General features: G+C 37.9%; 1 protein-coding gene across 1 annotated transcript; it reads right to left on the bottom strand.

Annotated features, from left to right (window-relative positions):
* Window positions 1–114: 114 nt before the first annotated feature.
* tcf25 (transcription factor 25 (basic helix-loop-helix)) lies at window positions 115–21,678 on the bottom strand. The gene is made up of 18 exons (XM_022190317.2): window positions 21,339–21,678; window positions 20,235–20,381; window positions 20,055–20,126; window positions 19,682–19,806; window positions 18,515–18,580; window positions 18,333–18,415; window positions 17,061–17,191; window positions 15,781–15,880; window positions 13,460–13,553; window positions 13,228–13,320; window positions 11,031–11,136; window positions 10,769–10,928; window positions 10,494–10,581; window positions 10,078–10,236; window positions 9,850–9,940; window positions 8,999–9,078; window positions 8,808–8,883; window positions 115–5,249 (listed from the first exon to the last, which is right to left on the bottom strand). The coding sequence occupies exons 1-18, from the start codon at window positions 21,558–21,560 to the stop codon at window positions 5,082–5,084; spliced, it is 2,061 nt and encodes a 686-aa protein (XP_022046009.1). The 5' UTR covers window positions 21,561–21,678; the 3' UTR covers window positions 115–5,081.
* Window positions 21,679–21,956: the final 278 nt, after the last annotated feature.

The following is a 21,956-nucleotide window of genomic DNA, read 5'->3' as shown; positions in this document are numbered from 1 at the left end:
TTTGATAATTTGTGGAAAATATATTACAAAACATATTTTACAAGTCACAGAGATCACAGCTAAGTCTGAGCTGTTTAGTAAAAAATTGCAAAGGCATCTAAATAAGTCACACAATGAAAAACAGTGTCTTTATTGACTTTAAAACAATGATTATGTGCAAACTTGACAATACTTAGTGTTGTTTTAACAGAAGCAGCTAGATTACTTTTGATTTGAAAATGGCTTACTGAGGTGGAAAGATCAGATGTGATGCCAGGACAGTAAGGTTCATTCAGACTGACTGCAGAGTTTCAGCTAAGTTTGAGGAAAAAGATATTCAGTCCATTAATAATGGATTAGTGTTACTACCGCCAATTTACAATGTTTTACAGACACTCAGACAGGTTGTCTTATTGTCATTTCTCACATGGGGGGGGGGGGGGGGGGGGGGGGGGGGCACAGTCCGTTTATCAGTCTTACAGCTTGTGCAAAGAAGATGCTCCGCATCTTGCTAGTCCGGCAGCTGATGCTCCTGTATTTCTTGCCAGACGGCTGGAGGGAAAAAGACCCTGAGAGGGGTGGTGGGGGTCTTTATTGATGGAGGTTGCTCTGTGCATGGAGTGCTGTTGGTAGATCTCCTCCAGGAATGGAAGAGGAGCACCAATAATTTTGTTGGCAGTCTTTACAATCTTGTTGAGCTGTTGTTTGGCCTGGGTCCTGCAACTGCCAAACCAGGATTGTAAAGCTGTGAGTAAAGATGTTTTCAGTGGTGCCGCTGTAAAAAGTGATGAGGCCAGGTATAGGGAGTCTTTCTTTTCTGAGTCTCCGATAGGAGTGGAGACACTTTTGTGCCTTTTTGGTGACTTCTGTAGAGTTGATGGAGAAGGACAGGTCATCAGCGAGGGGTAGTCCCAAGAACTTAGTTCTGGTGACTCACTCCACGGTAGCACTGTTTCTAGTGAGGTGCATGTGGTGATCTTTGTCAGACCTTCTAAAATCAATCACCATTTCTTTTATCTTGTCCACATTGATGGTGAGATTGTGGGATCTACACCATACTGTGAGTTGCTCCACCTCCATCCTGTAATATTTATCTGTGCATTTTATATCTGTCTACTACATCACAGATTACTGCAAACTCACAGTGCAATTACAGCTATTACATTCAACATTTTAAGACTTTTTGTAGACTCAAGCTCTTTCAAAGTCTTGACAAGTGGTCTATTATGAGCTACACCATTTGCAGGTACCAATGTTGTTGTAGCTGTGTTCACAAGAGCCGTCAATTTCTCGCATCCCATTTATTGTGTATGTGAAACACACCACGTAGCATGCTGGTTCCGTTGCGATGCGTCTCCACAGAGCAGGCTGCAGTCATTTGCATAAAGTAGACTAGACTTCTATTTTATGCAAATTTGATGCGGCATGCAGAGGTCTGACGCATAGCGAAACTTTGGTCAAACAGCTAAACTAGCTGTTGGCCTGCTAGTGACCGCCCACCATGTGGGAAAAACGAATCAGGTGGACACGTACCATTTTGAGGTGCGATCTGGTGTGTCTCCTCAGAGCTCATTTGCATAAACTAGACTTGCATAAACTAGGCTGGAGTATGCATTGGTGTGCCAGAAATTAGTGGACTGTGAAACATGGGATTAAATGCTTTTTTTTAACATGCTATTTTTTCTGTAATTAATTGAAATCAACACATTCAAGTCCGAGCTCTAATTTTTACGTAAGCTACCCATTTAAAAAAAAAAACAACAACAGAAAAAAATCCTTTAGGAACAGCTTATGAGAATAATTATGCTATGCCAATTTAATACACCCTGACGTTTTGATTACCAATACAATCTAATATTCTGTGTAGCAGATTGGAGTCACATCAGACAGCTTCTAAGGTATGAATCTGAAAGCCTTGCTATACAGCAGAAGGATCACATGAAAAGACCTCACAACCTCAACCATAGCTCCAGGAGATTTAGAAACAATGACCTCATTTGACCATCAAGCACAGTCACTGCCGTCATGTGGCTCACTAAGCAACAAAGTTAGTATATGGTAGCTGCAGCATGTGTTGAGAGATCAGTATCTAAAGAGTTTGTTCCCTTTTATACTGTGAAGCCTTGAAGACAGCTCATTAATATTTAGCCTTTTAAATGAAAAAAAAAGTTTCTAATTGTGATCGAAATGGTCAGAAAAGACAAGATTGGGTTTCACATGATATCCTTGTGGCATTGGGACACGTTTTTAGTTTGAGAGGGTTGACAGTAAGACAAAAATAGGAAACAATGTGGGAAAGACACTTTGGCAAGCTGAAATTATATAAGGGCTTTGCTCACCGTCAGACAGGCTAGCATTCTACCACAGAAATAATGATCTGAAAAACCAACGAAAGACAAGTGAAACACTTGGATGACGGTGAAAAATAATAAGTAGGAGTTAAGTCATAAACATTTTCTTGGTGCCAGGACACTTACAGCCCCTGGTTTTGTTGGAGCGAATGAGGCATCAGTGGATGAGGTCATGAGTGTCTGAGTGAGAGTGCAGAAGAAGTATTAAATTCAGTTTAGAATTTAGAAAATGTCTGCCATACTCTTGGATTCAATGTAAGTTGATGGACAGCAGCAGACTTCTGGAAAAAGTTTCAGCCAAATCTCTGCACTGCTTTATTAGGTAAGCCATAAATAATTGAATATTGTCAAGTCAACTCAAATTGAAATGTTGGAATCTGTACCAAACAGATTAGAAGAGTTACGGACCGTAGCAGAGAACAAAAACAGCAGGCATCCTGCAGTAATGACAAGATTCACACAGGATTACAATTGAAGTTTTTCAGTGAAAAAATTGTGACAAAAGTAAATGACTGAAGATAAGGTGACCAACAGTGTGAATTCATTTAGTAAATGCCACAATTATCTGAAGGCAAGTCTAAACATAAATCATATCTATGGGAAATGAAATCTGGTGCGACTCAATTTGCAGCAGCTTTTTGAAAATATTGTAATGAAATTCAATGCATCATTTTTAGTAGTTAAATAATGCTGTATGTGCACAGTTACAATAAAGTGTTTCTTCCTGTTTTGTGGAATCTTTTATGTGAGAACCTTCTTTTTGGTTGGAAATCATAAAAGTTTGACAAGTGAAGAGCTTCCCATATATTGACTTTTTACCTCATTTTCTTTACTTAACATGTATTTTTTTTACATCACAGTAAAGTTTTACAAGATGATTATGGTTACAGCATTCCTGCAAAAATACTTCTCTTTACAAATGTAATTTCTCATAAATGTTTTTGAAGATGTGTTTCAATAGACCCTTTAATGACCCACGTCACAAATGACATCACAGCTTTAGCTGGAGGCAAAAGAGAAACCCGTGGCCGTGACCGAAAGGCGAAAGACTGAAGGACTAGGCTCTATTAACTTTTCTAAAAAAGTTAATAGAGCCTGCTGTGTTTTTGGATGCCAGAATAGGAGGAATGACATTGGCGAACGCAAATTAAAGTTTTATAGGATTCCACCGCACTCGTGCTCAGAGGGAACGAAGACAGTTGTGGTTAAATGCACTGAGGCGAAAATACTGGACAGAGACGATCAGCTGCAGTCAATTCCAGCCATTTTCAGTACAAAAAATCGCTAATATTCTATTTGTAAATAAAAAATATGACGAGAAATACAGGGAATATTGGACGCGCATCGCGAGGTGCATTTCCTTGAAAACGACCGATTCGTGGATTATATACCGACTTAGATATGTTTTGGACAAAACAGTTTACTGGCTTGTGTCGTCTGGATGTCCAAGGTTGGATTATGGCCGTTTTTTGTGGAATATTTTCAACAGTGTGTAATAATAAACCCGGAAATGTGAGTCGCGCTGTGTACGTTAAAGCCGTGTACAGAGAAAGGATGGATGGATATTCGTTGTTTGTCGGACAAATGTGTTTATATTACCCGCTGTGGTAATCACATCTGAAAGTGGTTTATACCGGCGGATTCATGAGAATCTAAGCTTTCCATCGGCGTATAGTGTTTGTATAATCGCGTTTGCAGCCTTCGGACATTCTTTAAATCCCTATGCAAATTAGTAAGTGTACCGCCGGCGGTACACTGCAGTTTAACGGGTTAAAAATGCTCGAGTTTGCAGCGCAAACTCCCAGCGCAAACTATATACTACCAGTCCCGCTTGACTTCTCGCTCCGCTTTTGCCTCCAGCATAAGCCCCGCCCACAAAAAACGTCACAATGTTTGTAAACAAATAAAGGGTCTATAGCAAGTCTTACATTAACTACTCATCTTCTATGAAGTCAAGATGATAAAAGACCTGAAGGCAGATATGAATTACTGAATAAGTGCCAGACAGAACAAGTGAATATTCAATTTGGAAACATAGGATTACCAGATTAAAAATGCCTTTCTGGCTGTGTATTAAGTAATTTAATATCTTCATATTCAAGTAAAGCAACAAATCTGTTTAGCGGTGTGCATTTCTCACCTTTGCACTTCTGTCTCCAGAGTTAGCATGAACTTCAATGTACTGATTTCCCAAAGATTTGTTTAAGCGACAGGAGCTGTTGAATAGTCAGTGAGAATAAAAACTTTTTTTTTGCTGATTCTGTGGTAAAAACGATTTTTGATGAAGTGTTGCCAAGCAAAATTTATGATTTGTGATGCAGAAGTTCCACTGAACATATAAACTGTTTGAACCTTTGTTCCAACCTCACAAAGATGTCCACAGTGTGTTTGTGAACAGGAAAATTTAGAGAGAAAGAAGGGTAACACTCATCATGTGTTGGTATTACTGAAAAATGACAGGAGATGCTGGAACTAATTATGAATAAAGCTGTCAACCCTGGTGACATAACAGGTTCAACTAACTGTTTCTGACAATGAATCTGTTTCTGACTGTTCATCATTGTCTACATGGACCCAGAATATTCTTTTAATCCATGTGCTTAGATTTCTGAAATTGTGACAATTAAAAATCACTAGTCGGCTGTCCCACTTCATCTCCTATTAATTATAAACACCATTAAATATTTTTAAGGTTTCTTTGTTTGATTTCCATTTATTCAGCACTTAATCCACCTCTGTTTCCCTCTCCTCTCAGTCCCATTCATCCTCATCTCTGTAGGGGTTGTCCTCTCTTGGCGGCTCTTGAAACCGGATATTTGCCAGCATGTCCCTCATTGCCACCATGAGGCGATTTACTTCCTGGTTGAGTTCCTGTCCAGCTCGAGCCACTTCCATGTCATCCTCCAGCCTCGGTCCACCCTTAAGAGTAAAAGAGACATCAATTAATCACACATTTCTAGAGTTTATGTCTTATAAGTCTTTGGCCTTCTCAAAAATACATTTTTCTGTTTAAATGTCCTTAAAACAGAAAAATGTCTTAGTGTCCTTAAAAATGTTGCAGTTCCTTTCTGAAATGGTTATCCAGTGCAACCACTGACTTCTATGATCATTTTCTTGCATTTGATTTTCATAAGTGTGTTGTTCAAAATTCGCCAATACAGGCTCAACAACCTCACATCAGTGGAGGAACTTCATAGTGCCCTATTCAACATAGTGCACATGTATCAAACAAAAAGGGGGGGGGGGGGGAATCACATCAATACCCATTTAAGGCTAAGTCACATAGCATTATGCTGTTTTCAAGTGCGTAACTTTAAGACTAAAAAGAACAATTTAGAAGTCTATATATTCTAGTCCTAACTACATTTCTTTTATCCATATTGCATCTCTTCCTCTCCATAAGTGGATAATGCTATCAGGATGGATCGGACAGTCCTGATGGAAAGATGCCTTGGGCACATCTGCTAACATTAAGGATGTGCCATATGGATGACTCAGACACTGAACTGCTTGTGTGGCTGCACCTTCTACATGCATCTTAATGTCGCTGTGGCTGCTTTCTGCAGAACACAGCAGCGGATTACAGCATCAGTGATGACACTGACAAAATGTATTACATTTATGATCCTCTGTGTACACACTGTTCCGCAATAAGAGCCTCAGTCATCATAAAATTGTGAATGCCACCTTGTTTAACCTTGTTTGGACAAAAAAAAACAGATCGATTTCTGCGCTTGGTGTGGCGCCTGCAACATCCAGTAACAGCATCAAGTTGGCTTCAAGTCTTTACATGAACCACCAGTCATAAGTGGGAATATTTCTAACTATTTTCAGTATATTTCAATGAATTCTTAGGCTGAAATTTTGCATCTTTAAAAACAAACCAGGTCAAAATGGGTTCAGTCTACTTGTTGCTTTCAGTGCATTCGTCCAATACCACAGAATACATTAACTCATTTACTGAATAGTGTTTGAAGATGCATCCTCTTCTGCTTTTTCTTTCAGCAGTGTAATATCGCGCTCATCTCAGCTTGTATAAATACCAGGGACTATGTGCAGAGTGGTGCATGGCCTCTTCAGCTATACAGTTGATGAAATCACTGACTCTTCACACAGTTTCCTCTTATGTCAAAAGAAGATTACAGAAACCAAACCACTAAAGCTGTGAGAGAAGTCGCATTCACATGGCTCTTTATTTCTAAATCATTTAAGCACCGAAACTCTTGTTTTGCAGGACTTTTTTTTTTTAAATTATGTTTCTGCTATCAAATTAGTGTTGGTTTATAATCAACTATAGAGAGGAAACATGACAAAAATGCAGATCAGCTAAACAGAGATTTGAGATGTTCAAAATGCCCACACAGCTAAACAAGAATGCTGTCTAAAAATACCCCGTCTTGTAGGAAGTTTTCTTGATCAGCCACCTGTATAATTGAGGTTGGCCTATAATAAAGTTAAAATCACATCTTATTACACTGCAGCTGTTCCTCAGTTACAAGCACTTGGTATAATTTAGTCTTACATGACAGACTTTAACTGAGAACTATGTTATTTGTTTGGATAAAATCTTTCAAGATAATTTCTGTACTTAAAATATTATAAAATTTAGTGTCAGATAATTGTGTGTGTCTAACTTTAGACCAATGCCGGCAATACTGTGGCAATATCAGTGATGTTTTTTGACGGTCTGGTATGATATGAACACATTATGTTCCATTAGACTTGAACTGAAAATGATAACTGTATGCGTCAGTGTCCTGCACCACACCAACATGCGTTTGTCGCCATATGGTCTTTGTGTACATTTGCTCATTTTCACACAATCTTAGCCAAATTACAGTCTATTCTGAGGGAACAAGGAGAAAGCAAATATTGTGAAAAAAATGAGCGGAAAGGGCAAACACTCATTTGTTGCTGACGACAGTATGGATCCAGGAGGGTTAAGGATCATCCTCATGATGGAATATAGAAGTTTAATTTATGTAATAAAGCCCTCAAGTTAAGTTCTGACATTTAAAGTCATTTCAAAATCAAACTTTGATTAAGTTCCAGTAATTAAGAAATTATAAAACCTTTCCCAAACTTCTGGACTGATTAGTTTCCAGGTAACATCCGCTTCTTTGACAGAAAGACTTTAATTCTTTCTCACAAATGTCCAGTGCAGTAAAATTTTCTACCCAGTGCTGCGCATAAGTTCAGGAGGTTAAACACTGTAACCTACAGATTGTGTTGCCTGTGTCTTTTGCTTGCACTTTGTTTTGTTAAGCATTTCTTAACATATTTTATGCTGCAGGAAAAACTGCATCATGCTGCAGGTGTTGATCTCAAAACTCAGCCATCAAAGTTTGGTTTTGCAGAGATGGTATAAATGGCTCTTCAAGTGTGAGCAGAAAAATGGAACATGCTCAAGTAACAATGGACACAATTACAAATGTTGTTCTTGTAAATACAAGAGACATTTAAGATTGACAAAATGTGCACCAATAATTATGGGAGAGCAAAACCATGAACTTGGGTTTATAAACTTGCCTTGCAAATCATAATTGAATAAGCATGAAACATTACTAATATTATTAGCAAAGAGAAATTGGAACTGATGTTACAGACAACTTTTCACTTTGTGAATACTGTTTTTGTTGTCTTCTTAACTGAGATTGTGGGAAATAAAAAAACAGAATGAGCTGTAACAGGCTCATGTGTCCTCTTTTATACATTTTTAGTTACATCCCTTTGGGGTAACCATGAGTCCGTGGAGGAAATATCCCATCTTCCATGGATGTGTTAAGACAATTTCCTAGATATTTTACCAGTTCAGATCTTTCCACCAAGCCTGCAGGGCACTGCTGCAAAATGGGTGTATCTGTGTGTTATTTTAGTAGTAGTTAATATATGAAATGACAGTGTCTCCGTTTTCAGGGGGAGGCTGCAGTGCTTTCTCGTACTAAATCAAGGAACTGAACCATGCTACATGACCAGATGTCCAGCTTTGGACTATAAACCTATCAGAGCCACAGACTACAATGGTATTAAGCTGCTGCCCCTGAAAACAAACCTACGATTTGTTAGAAGACAGTTAAGTTTTGTTTGTAGGCTGAATAAATATTAATCACATGGTGTCTCCACATGCACACCATGGGTTCTTTGTAAGTGCTTTCCTGTTATTCACCATCTGTTCAGACATCTTCATAACACCAGCAGACTTTGCTGGGGGTGGACTTGTTATTTTATGTTACTTTTACCTGAGATATGTAGCATCACATTACCATATGTGAATTATGATTAAAGTGCATTTGCTCTCTAAATATTTAAAACAACTGAAATACTCACTCTTTTTTAATTAAGTGAGGACATTTGTAAGTGTGTCTTTTGGTAAAACGAACCCACAACTCTTATTTTACATCATGAACCACTCAGCCCGAAATCCAATCATCAGCACACTTACCTACCAGAACTATTCTGAGTGTCCATGCAACTCACCTGAAGGTTGAAGTTTGGGAGCAAAGACCGGAAAAACAGTGATAATGTACTCTCATTGGATGCACCAGCATGTTGCCTAAAAACATTGAGCCAAAGATTCTTTAAATTTTAGAGCACACTGAGGCTATAAAGCAGATTTTTATTTAAAACAGTTAAGGGGTAAATGCATAAATGCATTGGCTTTTCATTACCTCTCTGGTCGGGTATATGACATCACTGAGTCCAGAGGAGGCAGAGGGTCAAAACCCATCACAGGCTGAGTGGTCACCTCCTGAGGGTATCAAACAGATACACAAGTTTCTAATAACTTCCACACAGATGTGCGATTTCAGAGGAACATAATTAAGCACTTAGCTCACACCATTGTACTATCTATTCACTCGCAAGCTTTGCTGTCCCAACAATAACATTTCAGAAACAATAGGGACAAAATGAGAGATATTAATTTTTAATATTCAGATGGGTTACAAAGGAAGGAAGGATGCAGGAGGTAAAAGCATGACATTGGATTTTTGTAAATAGCCAGTATTTTCCAAAGTTAATGCTAACATACGTAAATATCTATCCACCTAATGTTAGAGAATATCAGATCTCCTCCCGTACCGTAATTATTAATATATTATTTTTCCTATCTTTATTGTGATGGCAGACAGGCAGGTGCAGATATAAAACACAAAGCTTTTTAAATGTATGCTTTCCATAAACAAAAAAAACCTTTCATCTTATCGGCCTTTCAGTGTAAATTTTGGGACAATGCCGCACTTAATTTTAAAGCTTTTATAAGTCCACACAAATCATGGTGCTGATATCACCCACTAATGTGTTGAACTTGACTGAACTTAAGACCTGCCGTTGTACCGTTCACTAAAGAATAGATGACTTTGATTGGCTACACTGACAAACATGTGAATGAGGCATGACTTACTGGGGAAGAGTTATGCAACATGATTTGGATGGACTTGCATGAAGGTCACACTTATCTGCACTTTGCTGTGTGAGAGTGCTTCAAACAGAAAATGAAAAAGTGTTGTTTCTTTCTTACTAGAGGCAGACTTGAGGTGGCTTCTTTGATCTCAGAGAGAAGGACGTGGCGATGGATGTTCCTTGGTGCACTCTGGTACCTCTGCTTTCTCCTAGAACAAAGTTGTAAAGGTGAAGGCTGCAATCTGTTCATTTATCATTTGTCATTAATGAATGTTTCTATTGCTCACAACGTCAAGTTTGGCAAAAATGTGACTGATGGCAACAGAGCAGGTCAGTAACATCTTACTTGTTTTGGCAGTCCTCCACTAGAGGGTCTTTGGCATTAACTCGACACAGCGCCTCCTTCACAGACTCTTCCAACCAAAGCATTACTGCTGCTTCCCTCCACAAGTTGTAAGTTCTGCCCACATACAGAGCTGTGAGTTCAGCCAGAGCTGGAGGCTGCCTGGAGACAGAGGAAGCAAGATGAGCTTTAAAATTAGGGTAGAAGAGGAGGAGAACAACATAACAGAAAAATAAAATTGATACAGACATGCACTACAAATAAAGGTCATGAAAAGATTTGCAGAAATTGTACAATGAATCTGTTTTAAATAACGGATGTGCATTAAAATAGAATGAAAAATTAAAGAAGATACTTTAGTTAAAAAAAAAGACTAATTTTTTATGCAACACTTCAGAAACCAAGAGAGTACAACTTACCCTAACTGACTCTTTGGGCCAAAGAAGCTATGAGAGGTGACTGTTGGATCTGCCTGCACCGTGCACAGATCCAGTAAAGGCATCAAGACTGTACAAAACATATTTGCAAAAAACACAGTGGGGTTAAAACACAAATAAACAGTGTGTTGTGAAGTGCAACAATCCCCTCTATAGTAGAGAAATTCATTTATTATGCCTTCAACTATGTGAAGAAGTGTCAAAGGCATTGTCATAATTAAGTATTGATACACAGGTGACAGTCCTTCATTTCTAACCTCCAGGGAACATGATGAGAGCATCCTGCAGCATCTGGTCAGCTTTTTGTCTTTGCTTGTCACTTTCTTCAGGAGCGATATCTTCCTGCTGACTAAGATGGAAATGGCAAAGTGCAGTGGAGAACGCAAAATTTGGCAGCTGAGACAGATTTCGGTGCTCCTGAAAAGCAACAACACACATTTGTTGTACCACAACGAGAGTTAAACAGTGGCATACTAAACATACCTATTGCAAATAACTTCACAGAAATCCCCAGTTTACCTCCCAGTCCTGGTGTAACTGAAGGAGACAGTGGTACTCTCGAGAACGCAGTGTCAGGAAGTCAATGAGCAGGAGCATGCACAGTGGGTCAGAGTCTGGGTCCAAACTAATAAGAGTGAGACAAAACCACATGCAAATAATAACTGTAAGTACTTGCCCAAAAAGATGCTTCGACCAAGCAAAATTAACGGTCTCATCCCACATTTTGAGACTGAACATTAAAAACTATTTGAAAACAACATACTGACTTCAAGGCAGTGCTTGTTATAGCTAACATTTAGCTTGAAGACAAATCTTCACACCTTTGAATTAAATAAATAAGACATCAGAAACCAGATAGCGCCAAAACACCACTCCTCTGCTTTTTGCTTTCAGAATGAACTGTGAAGCCTGGGCAGCTGACCACCTGAAATAGCCACACAGCGGCTTTCCCAGTTATCGGTCTGCTGCACACACATTGCTGCAGACAGTGACATTTAAATGAGTAATTTTTTTCCTTCAGTACTCAGGGCAATATATGTATTACCATCACAGCCCTTATGATGATAATGAATAAAGTTTGTAAAGGGAATTTCACAGGGGATAAAATATAGTTAAACAGTGATTTACTCACTGCTGGTGGGAGAGGGACAGTCATCGGTTTTTATTCCCACACTCTTGCTTTACAAAAGACCAGAACAACATAGTTATCATAAAGTCAGGAAGACAGAGTTTGATGAAAAGCACAGATAAACACTGACCAGTGCAGGAGGCGGTAAAGCTCAAGCTAAGCTCACGCAGACTAATAGCAGCAGTGTGTGGGAACAGCTTTTATGTAATTGGTATCTGTGCCGGCATGATATTGGAGGTTTTATGTTATGTAATGACATATAAACACTTATACTGATTGTTTATGGACTAAATAACCATTTAAATTATTTTATCATGTGCATCATCTCAGTCAAACACATCACATTAGCCCCAAGTACATACACTATCACTGTTTGACACCTTAATGAACAGTCCAATGCACTGACATGTCAAACGCATCAACATCAACCAAGTAGTGCCTATTAGACACTGGGAAGTCAGTTTGATTTTTACTTTCTAAAGCATTTTGAGTTACATGCCTTTGATCAGTAGAAATCCCCACATTTACACAAATAAGCAGGAACAGGATAGAGTTAGTACTTGGCAGAATGAAAACTTAGTCCTCGAGTTAACATTCTTTGAAGAATATTGCAAGTCTAATGATTCGTGTTGTGGCAGCTACTTCATTAAGGGATACAAAGTTCTTTTTGTGCAGCTGGCAAGCCATGTGATCACATGTAAGATTTTTCACTGTGTTGACAAAAAAGAAGTTGAAGAAACAACTGAGACAAACAGATCCAAACTTCTACCTTCCTTGTTTCTGTACAAATAGACTGCTGAACAGATAATGCAAACTTAGTCATTAAAAGAGCAGGCAAGTAATGACTGTAACGAATTCCTAACTCACACTACAGGGGATTTAGGATCCTAACAGATTCTGAAACTGGGTCGCAACATGCACATAATGAGGAATTTCACAGATATTCACGGCTCTTATCTCAGACACATGCACCACAAGATTAGAAAATAAAGGTGCATCACCTTTACTCACTGCAGGATGTTATTAAAACTACCATGGCAGAGGAGCAATCAGTGAGCAGTACATCAGCTCTTGTGATCTCATGGGGAAGCAGACGTGTAGAAAATGGACACTGTGCTGCAACAGCCTGCTGTAGTGCTAATAGTACTTGGCAGTGAGTTTAAAAACAAAAAAAAGCTGAAGGCTAAACAAGTCGAGTGGAGAAGTAGTTGTGGATACACTGTTGAACATGGTCTGTCTATTCTTCAGTGAAACCTGGATGTAGGCTTTTAACTATCAATTTGAACATCTGTAGCTAACATTAGCCTTAAGGGCCAGAATAGTTGCTGTTGCTCATTAACAGTGTTTGTGGGTTCAGGTCGCATCGTGATTTAAACTCGTAAAAATATCAAACAGATTTGATATTATCTTGGCGCCTCTGCTGAGTCTGCTTGCACTTGAGACTGGATCTGTAAATCCCTCATATTATTGAATAACCTGGGTCAAATATTGGTTCAGACCAAAGTCCAAGGTCAGGTGTCTGCTTTGATTGTGAAACAGGGGTAAATTGGCCTGAAAATCCCAATGCTCAAGCCTTTCTCTTTATACCTCAGGATTAGTTTGCAGTACTCCAAAGCCGTCCGTGGGCATCCTCTCTTCTCCAGGAACATCATGTGCTTGTAAAGAGCCAGATAAAATGCTCTGCAAAAAAGATTATTGAATCACTGAATGCTAAGGACTTAAAATATAATTTAAGTGGAAAACAAGGAGACTAGAATCCTACTGATGTTTTACAAAAGCGAAATGTGCAACAAGAAGAGATTGAAAAGAAACAACTAACCTGTTCTCTGGTCTCAGATAATCCAGTCTGCTGGTACCTGATGTCAGACTGAATAAAGGATGAAAAGCACACTCAAAGCTGTATAGGGCCCTTTCTGGAAAAAAAAAGAGAAAGTTTTTATATACATGTGCAACAACAAGGAATAAAACCATTCCACTGCAGAAACAGTGTAATGTTGTAATTTTCGAAAAACAGTAGCCAACACAGCCATACATTGTGCAGCTGCTTTGTCAGAAATGTTGTTGACATACAACTGACTCATCAGCAAGAGTCAGCATCCTAAAAATACACACTGCAAAAACTCAAAATCTCACCAAGTCTATTTGTCTTATTTTTAGTCTAAATGTCTCATCCCACTTGATTTAAGACAAATTCATGTAACAAGTTACATTTAGCAAGATGGAGGGACTTGGTTTAAGACAATGCATCTTAAATTTCTTGTTGAAATTACCTTGTTTTAACCCTCGTGTTGTCCTGCGGGTGAAATGGACTCATTTTAAAGTTTAAAAATGTGGGGAAAATATATATATTTCACAGTGAAAACTTCCACAGTTTCGAAATTTTTTGGGAAATTTTTTGACATTTTTTGGTGGAAAAAAGAAATGTTAAAAATGTTTCTTAAGAACATTGACAAAAAAAATCAACCAAAATGCAGTGAATTTTGCTGGATTTTGGTTGATTTTTTATGAATGTTCTTAAAGAAAATATAATATATATAAAATATATATAAAATCATAATATATAATATATAAGTTTTACTGATATATATGGAATCACATTAGATATTTTTAGGATTTTTTTTGGAAGATTTTTACTCATTTATGAAAATATTTACAATTTTCAGATTTTTTGTCAAATTTGGAGATTTTTTTAAAATAAAACTTTAAAGGGAAATTTTTATAAATTTGGGGAACTTTTTGCTTAATTTCTGGATTTTTTTCAGCCAAGGAAACAATATTTTCTGGTGCCGTAAATAAAGACAACAGGAGGATTAAGACACCTAAGCCTAATCCTGGTAAAATATAGCTTAGAATAAGTTTTCCCAGCTAATTTTAAGTTCTCAATATTCTAAATATCATATAATTTCAAGAAATCTTACCAAGACATTTTTCACTTGTTCTATTGGCAGATTTTTTCACTTAGTTCAATTTAAAAGTTCTTTGGAATAAGTTTTTTTTCTTGTTTTGAGAGGGACATTAAAAATACCTGTCCTACTTGGCCATTTTATGGCAATTCTTTTTTCAGCTGATGGCATGTAATAAAATCATTCACAGAGACAGACAAAAGCCTGTTGTTAAATTACCCCTCTGGTCTTCTGCATACACTATGTTAGCCAAGTGGTTTAGGAGCAGGCGTGCGATAATAAACCCCCACTGTGATTCGCATGAACTTTAACTTGTTAACAGTGGCGGGTTTGTTGACTCACATTTTACAACACATACCCTCTGTCCTAAAATAACTACATTTATTAAGCGTCACAATTTGGTTAAAAAAAAGGAAATAGCAGCGATTTGACAACAACACTTTTGGTTGAAGTCATTCTAAGAAGAAAGTCCTATGCTGGAGCACCACGGAGAGCAATAGTATTCACTGCACAAAAAAAATCTAACATGAGATTGGCCGAAATTCCTTAATCATTACAATATTTTTTTTTTACTTTACAGATGATTTCTCTGTTAAATCTTCAGGATGTCTCATGACACATATCAATACATAATGAAACATAATCCTTATGGCCGTGTGAATTTGCTTTGGTATGTGCTTGATATTCTGTAATTCAATATAGATACTGACATGGTTTGGAACTGAAATCATGCCGACTCTGTGCCAGTTAATATCAACAAATGTACAGCTATATGCCTGGTACTGTCTGCAATGATGAAAAACAGACTTGTACATAAAAGCAGAACTTTCTCTGACAAAGACTGTATTATTTCATGTCTGTGCCAAAATCTGTTGTCTATAAAAAGGACAAAGTTGGAACAGAAGGAGCTTGTTTATTAACTCAGCCAAATTAGAAAAGCCTGGCTGGCTACACTAAAGCACAAACTGGTGAGCTTCTATTTTCACACAGGAAAACCTTAACGTTCCGGTCGTGCATGTGACTTTAAACCAAACATTTTCTGGTGTAATTTTTGAGAAGAGCAAAAAATATCAGAATGAATCATAATACACTTGCAAACTGTCAGTTTGCATTTGTTCTAAAACATGCTGTGCTTGAGAATAGTGGATCCTTGAGCAATCCTTTTATAAAATGCTGCCTAATAATTTGGCTTTTGAGTGGCAGGAAACACATTTTTGGCTTTTGATAAAACCCTCACCGATGAGGTCCCTGGCCATCTCCTGATCCTCCTGTATCCGGCAGACATCGGAAAGTTGAAGCAATGAATCAATGTGGTACGGGTTAAGCTGCAGCAGAGCCTGAAGAGAAAATAGGAAGAGACAATGTTCAAACTGACTGAGACGGACAAAGACGTGGTTCTGTTTTTGTAAAACTGGTGGTGTGGCGCAGATCCCAGTCAAGCTTGCCCTGCTCAGTCACAAGCACACTTTGGTATTTTTGTGGCCAGTCCTGCCTGGCACAAATATTGCTTCTCTGAAAACTAGGTGGGAGCAGAGAGAAGGCATCATCAAACATTACAGGTGGGCGTGTGAGAGTTTTCAAAATCTTGTGATGATCTATTTAAGCTGAATTCACTTTGAATATCATTAGGATGCAACAGTCTTTCTTGTCTGTCATAGTGAAGAGCCATAAACATTTGCAGTTCGATACCACCAAATTACTAATCTCATCTAATTTTTTTTCTTACTATGTTGGATGAATTAATAATCAAAATTAGTTCAATTTTCTTTCTGTCAAAAACATTAGACATGGAAAAAACTATTTCTGACAGTTAGGTACCACAAAAGCTTCCAGTCTGTGTAGATTATTAGTCATCCAGGTACTGGTGATCCTTGGAGCTTTAATGAAAAGTAACTGGGCTTCCTTTTAGGTTCTTAAAGATGTTCTACCTCTCAACCAAAAACTGAAGAAGCTTCTTGCATGAAAGGTGAAGCATCTTCAAAAACATCAAAATGAAATCCATGAAAAGTGCCTGGCTTAATCTTTTTATTCAAGAATGAATTCAGGTTAATGATTCACTCATATTTTTTTAATAACCTCTTGTTTACCACTGTAAAATCTAACCCGAGCAAAAATCCACAAAATATAACAAGCGGCTCTGCCAAGCATGATCCTAGCTTTATGCTGTGCAATGTGACTTCAGTTAGAGACTGTGGAATTGAGTGATATCAGTTGCCTTGAGCTAGCTGTAAAAAGAGCAGCACAGCAGAGGACAGTCCTCCACTGTAAACAAATTACTAACTACTGTGGACAACAGAGCAGGAAGAATCACTCAGTAAGCTTCAAGCTATCATACCAGCAGTCAAAAGACACAGCCCTACAACTAAATCCAAAAGTGAAGTGATTAAAATTGTTCAATTTCAGCATCAAACTTCAATATGACTTTAATCACACTGCATGAATTGTTTCTCTCTGCAAGCACAGTGGACCCTCTCCCAAAAGTCAATAGATGTGTAAACAAAAGGACAAACGTTTTACCACAATGTTGTTAGGATCCATGGACTCAACAGCATCCAGGAACTTGAACTGTACTTGCTGGTAGTCCCGACTGTGCTCAAAGGTGAAATACTGGATGCCGTCTTTTGACTCCAGTAAGGTCATTGAGATTCCTGTGGAAATATCAAGCAGAGTTAACAACATATAAAGAACAGATTTTACACATTTTACGTCACACTAACAGAACTGAGTACATAAAAAGATGAGATGACCCCTTGTAATGATACCATACACATGTTAAGCTAAATAGCCTAAAAGCATAAATTTGTTTCAAGGGGTTTTACCGTCTATTGTGTACAGTCCCTTCTGTACTTAGATCCTTAGTATCAAGTAGATGGAAGTACAATACGACCTAAATTAAGTGCTATTAATTTATTTGATGTTACTGTAAAAGTCCAGCAAATAACCTAAATAACCTCTTGAAAACTAAACGCTTTTATCACACGTGAAAATATTTTTTAAACATTTCTGACCACACCTATTAGTTTACGGTTTGTATTTGTATCTTACAAAACTTCTAACAAAAGATTTTTTGTTAAAATATGGTGAGAGGTCGTTATATGACTTGTACCACAGGTCCTCACATCAACTTTGCTAAAAGAGTCATTTACCACTTCCTCGAAATCCTATTTTTGGCCTGAATAATGAGAAAGAGCAGGCTTAACAAATCAACAAATGCCTGATGCGCTGTACTTTGTATACTCCCAGAGCATGGTTTACAACTTTCATAACAATCTAAATTTGAAAGAAAATGCAACCATGGCGTGAACGCTGAACAGAAAGACCACACAACACTGTATATCAATGGAGACTTTTAGTGAGTTCACAATGAGGTAGTCTTAATAAAGATGCCAGTATCACAAGCTATCTTCAGTCTGCAATAAATCTGAGAAAAATCTATTACTAATTAGACCCATAAAAATCATTAACGATAAATATCAGTTGTCCTGTTGCACAAATTGTGAATACATATTTCCTCATCCTGAGATAATTAAGATTTTAGATGTTCCAATCCATCATTAGAATTTAACTAAATGTTCACACTGAAACTGGCTCATAAAAAACACAAACAGGAGTGAAGTGGTGGAGAATGAATTAATACTGTATATGCCTTTAAACTGTATTGTTCTGCTATTTGTGAAACGCAGTCATGATGTAAACAAAGTTGAATTGATTACAACCTACAATTAGTTTCAACCTGGAATTACGAGCAAATAATGCAGAACAGAATTCCGTATGCTTTTAAAAAACTACCTGGGCGGCTGAAGCGAGGCCAGCTGTCCTTAGGACTGGTCATCCATGTGCTACGGTGAAACTGCCTGTTTCTCTGTCGAGGCCTGACAAAAAAAAAACAAGTGCAAGAGTATAATGTACACATAGAGACGGCACGGGTCACTAAAATCCAAACAATCTTATATTTTTCTTCTTCTTTTTACCTCTGATCTCCTAAAACAGCTCGAGCCCCAAAATATCTCTTCAGCTCCGTCTCTGGGTTGAGATTCCTAACGAATTAACAAACAAAAACTCATTCATTTCTGACAGTTATACAGCACGAACCAGGAGAGAAAATACATTCCAAGGCAAACACAGGAGCTATTTGATACAGATATTTTAGACTTCTCAGTATATAAAAGAAATGACTGCCAACAAGCAGAAGCTGATGTAAAACCATAACTATTCAAAAACAGTGCATGTGGAAAGCAACAGTAGGTAACTAAGTAAGTATATCCAACTAGCGGAATATCCACTTAAAGTGTCCTCGCATGTGACTGTCAGTGCACAGAATCAAAAACGATATAACCTGTATTTTTTTTTTTTTTTCATTATTTGGGAAACATTTTTTCTTCAGCGTCATGAACTATAAAATGATCTGTCAGTGAACAAGAACAGTAAACACGTGGCTACACGGAAACTACATTTCAGTAAAATGCCTCATTAGCTGTTGGTTGCTGTTGACATATTGGCAACGCAGCGTTTAACTGGGGCCATACATCTAACTTACAGGTGCTCAAACTGCTTGCTATGTGTAAGTGTGGTTGGACTGCTGACAACAGATGCTTTGCTATCAATACGGTTGATGTGCTGTTGAAAGTGAATTGAAACGATCTGCTACACAGTCACCATTTGTGTAGTCTGATGTGCAACATATTCCAGTGCATCTGAAGTTTGATGTTGATTCGATGTAAAAGAACTCCTGAGACTAACAGCCACCATATAATAACTTTTTCTTGTGCGAGTTGAGCGCCACCACATGGTGCCATTTAAAAATGTCATAACTGTAAATTAACACAAATGGGGCAACTAAACTCACCAATGACCAAGTCATGCCAGCTGTGCACTGGTGGAGTGCTACTTTAGCATTTCTACTCACCTAAACACATTCATGTACATTTGTTTATAATCTGAACCATGCTGTACTGTATGCAATGTAATACCAGTTTCAATAATACAGCACTGGAAAACTGCTGTGTACTGGTAAGAGTAAAGATTAATGCTTCTGCCAGCACTTAGGTCAAGTCTGGGTGATGAAAAAAATGAACAAATAGGGTATCTGAAACAGAATCTATTCATGTTGTCAGCATGAAAGATGTTGCTTATCTCACCTGTGTTCCACATGCAGCACAGATTTTCTATCTGAGCCTCCACAATCCTCACTTTGCAAACTCAGACCATTGGATTGCTCCAGATTCTCCAGCAATAAATCAATGTTCTCATCTGGTGCAGCCTCCTGAAGAGTGAAGTCAGTGAGACAAGAACAATCTGCTTTTTAGTTGACAAGACGAAGTAAAGTTGAGGACGTTGTTAATGTAGGTTCTGGTTCTGAACCTACATTCTCTTATGCTTATTGCAAGACATTCTCCCTGTTAGCAAAATGATTTTCATAAAATGATAGTGATAATGTCAAATATGAAGTGTGTGTTATACCATACTTGACAGCCGTCTTGTCAAAGCAGACATATTCTCAAAAAAATGTACCTGTCCATCTTCTGACGTCATTTTTGCTTTCTTCTTTTTCTTCTTCTTTTTAACTCTGTCTCCAGACATTGACTGGTAAAGAAAAGAGAGATGATGCAAAGATGCACATGTAGATCAGAACATTAAATTGTAATTGGAAGATTACAAAAAGCCATCTTCATCAAACCTCTTCAATTTTACCTTGTTGGATGCTTCCTCGTGCTTTTGATCTGGTTTCTTACGGTCTTTCTTATCATTCTTTTCCATGTCGCTTGTTCTACTTCCATCTGGTTTCTCTGTCTCTTCATCAGGTGAAATTTTCTCTGCTTCATTGTCTGCATCACCTATCTAGTAAAAATATGAGATAAAAAAAATGTACTGAGTAAAGCAGTGCTAAAAGACCCCTCAGCTCGATGAAACATTGAAAAAAAATGCATCAACATCAAGACATCGTACGAAAAATATGTCATGGCTAAAGCAAATTCAACACCAAGATTTGTCTTCACATTGTGAACCACAGCTAAGGGATGGTTTGGAAATCAGAGGTCTTTATAAATCTGATGAATAAATGTTTCCTTTGATGTTTAAAAAAATGCTATGATGATTGTGACAATGTGCCACAGCTATTTTAGGTTCAATTCAAGTCAATAAGCTGATGTAAAAAAGATCTTAGCTTGAATAGTCAATTGACGTTATATTTGTCTTCAACAAATTGTTTCAATCAAATGTCCACGTTTCTTTTGTAATAATAAATAACATATCACAATAGTCCAAAACACTTTCAGTTCAAGTGTTGCTACATACCTATCAAAAGACACTGCCTGTACAACTTATAAACCAGCTTGAAATTAATAGTTTTGAAGACTTATATCCACATCTACCCAAAATTTGATCGACAATTAAAAACTGCACGTCTTTAACTGAAGAAAATATGGCTTCAGCATATCTTTTCATCGAGTCCCTAAAGACATAAGACGGATCCTGCGCAATTAGCTTCATATCGGATCACTTCAAGGCTAGTAAACACTGTCGTAACGCACATTGGACAATGTTTGTCAGTGTTCACTTAAGGTTTATGATGCAGACTACTTCCTGATTATTTTCTAACCTGGTTAGTATAATTTAACCTACAATTTCATGACTTTAGTTCAGCAAACAGAGACATGAGCTAACGCCACAGGGCTACGCTGTTCTAGCAAGCAGGACTTATCAACAGTGAACTAGCAGTAAGCAGGTGTCGGGAACAAACATATACCAACATTATGACACAGCTAACATGTAACACCAGTAATAACGCCAACTTACCAGTTCATAAATGTTGCTGAAATTCTTCTGAGCTTTGTTTTTCTTTGCTTTTCGGCTGCTGCCTTTGCTGTCAGACGGGGGAGAAACATTAGCCGTGTCCAGCTGCTCCTCCTTAGCCTCAGCCTGCTCCTCCGGGCTGTCATCCAAAGTTACATCCCCGAAGTCCAAGGCCTCCTGACCCCGCTGCTTCCCTCTCAGCCTTCGCAGAGCCCGGCTAGACATCGTCCACTACTCAGGGGCCACATACACTTCGATATCGGTGATTAAAAGACTGTTTTTGTTAGCTGACAGGCACAGCAGTCCAGTGAAATGAGGATGAACTGTATTGGTTGCCTCTTCTTCTTCTACTACATATTTTAACGCGTCAGGGTATCTTACTGCCCCTTACGGAATAGAGGAGAATTGCACATGCAATCTTAATTTCAATATATTGATCTTTATTTATATTTGTTAATTCATTTGTTTGTGTGCTTGTTTGACATTTAATTTAAAAAAAATGAAAAAATACTACAAAAATGTAATTTAGGTGTCCAATGTGCATAAATGATGCAACAGTCAACAGTTAGCTACTTATACCAAAAAATAAAAAAAATGTCTGTACGTGTCTGTTGTCCATAA

The sequence above is a fragment of the Acanthochromis polyacanthus genome, chromosome 2 (genome assembly GCF_021347895.1).
Source record: "Acanthochromis polyacanthus isolate Apoly-LR-REF ecotype Palm Island chromosome 2, KAUST_Apoly_ChrSc, whole genome shotgun sequence".
Taxonomy (NCBI): Eukaryota; Metazoa; Chordata; class Actinopteri; family Pomacentridae; genus Acanthochromis; species Acanthochromis polyacanthus.
This window is presented reverse-complemented; position numbering and strand designations above follow the sequence as displayed.

Bases quoted from the DNA above. Each gene is read 5' to 3' on its own strand.
- tcf25 (XM_022190317.2), bottom strand. From the start codon at position 21,560: ATGTCTAGCCGGGCTCTGCGAAGGCTGAGAGGGAAGCAGCGGGGTCAG. The intron at 15,881-17,060 runs GTAAAACGTTTG...TTTTCTCTTCAG, and splicing joins TGGATCCTAACAACATTGTG to GCTCTGCTGCAGCTTAACCC. The intron at 5,250-8,807 runs GTGAGTTGCATG...TTTACTCTTAAG, and splicing joins TCCCAAACTTCAACCTTCAG to GGTGGACCGAGGCTGGAGGA.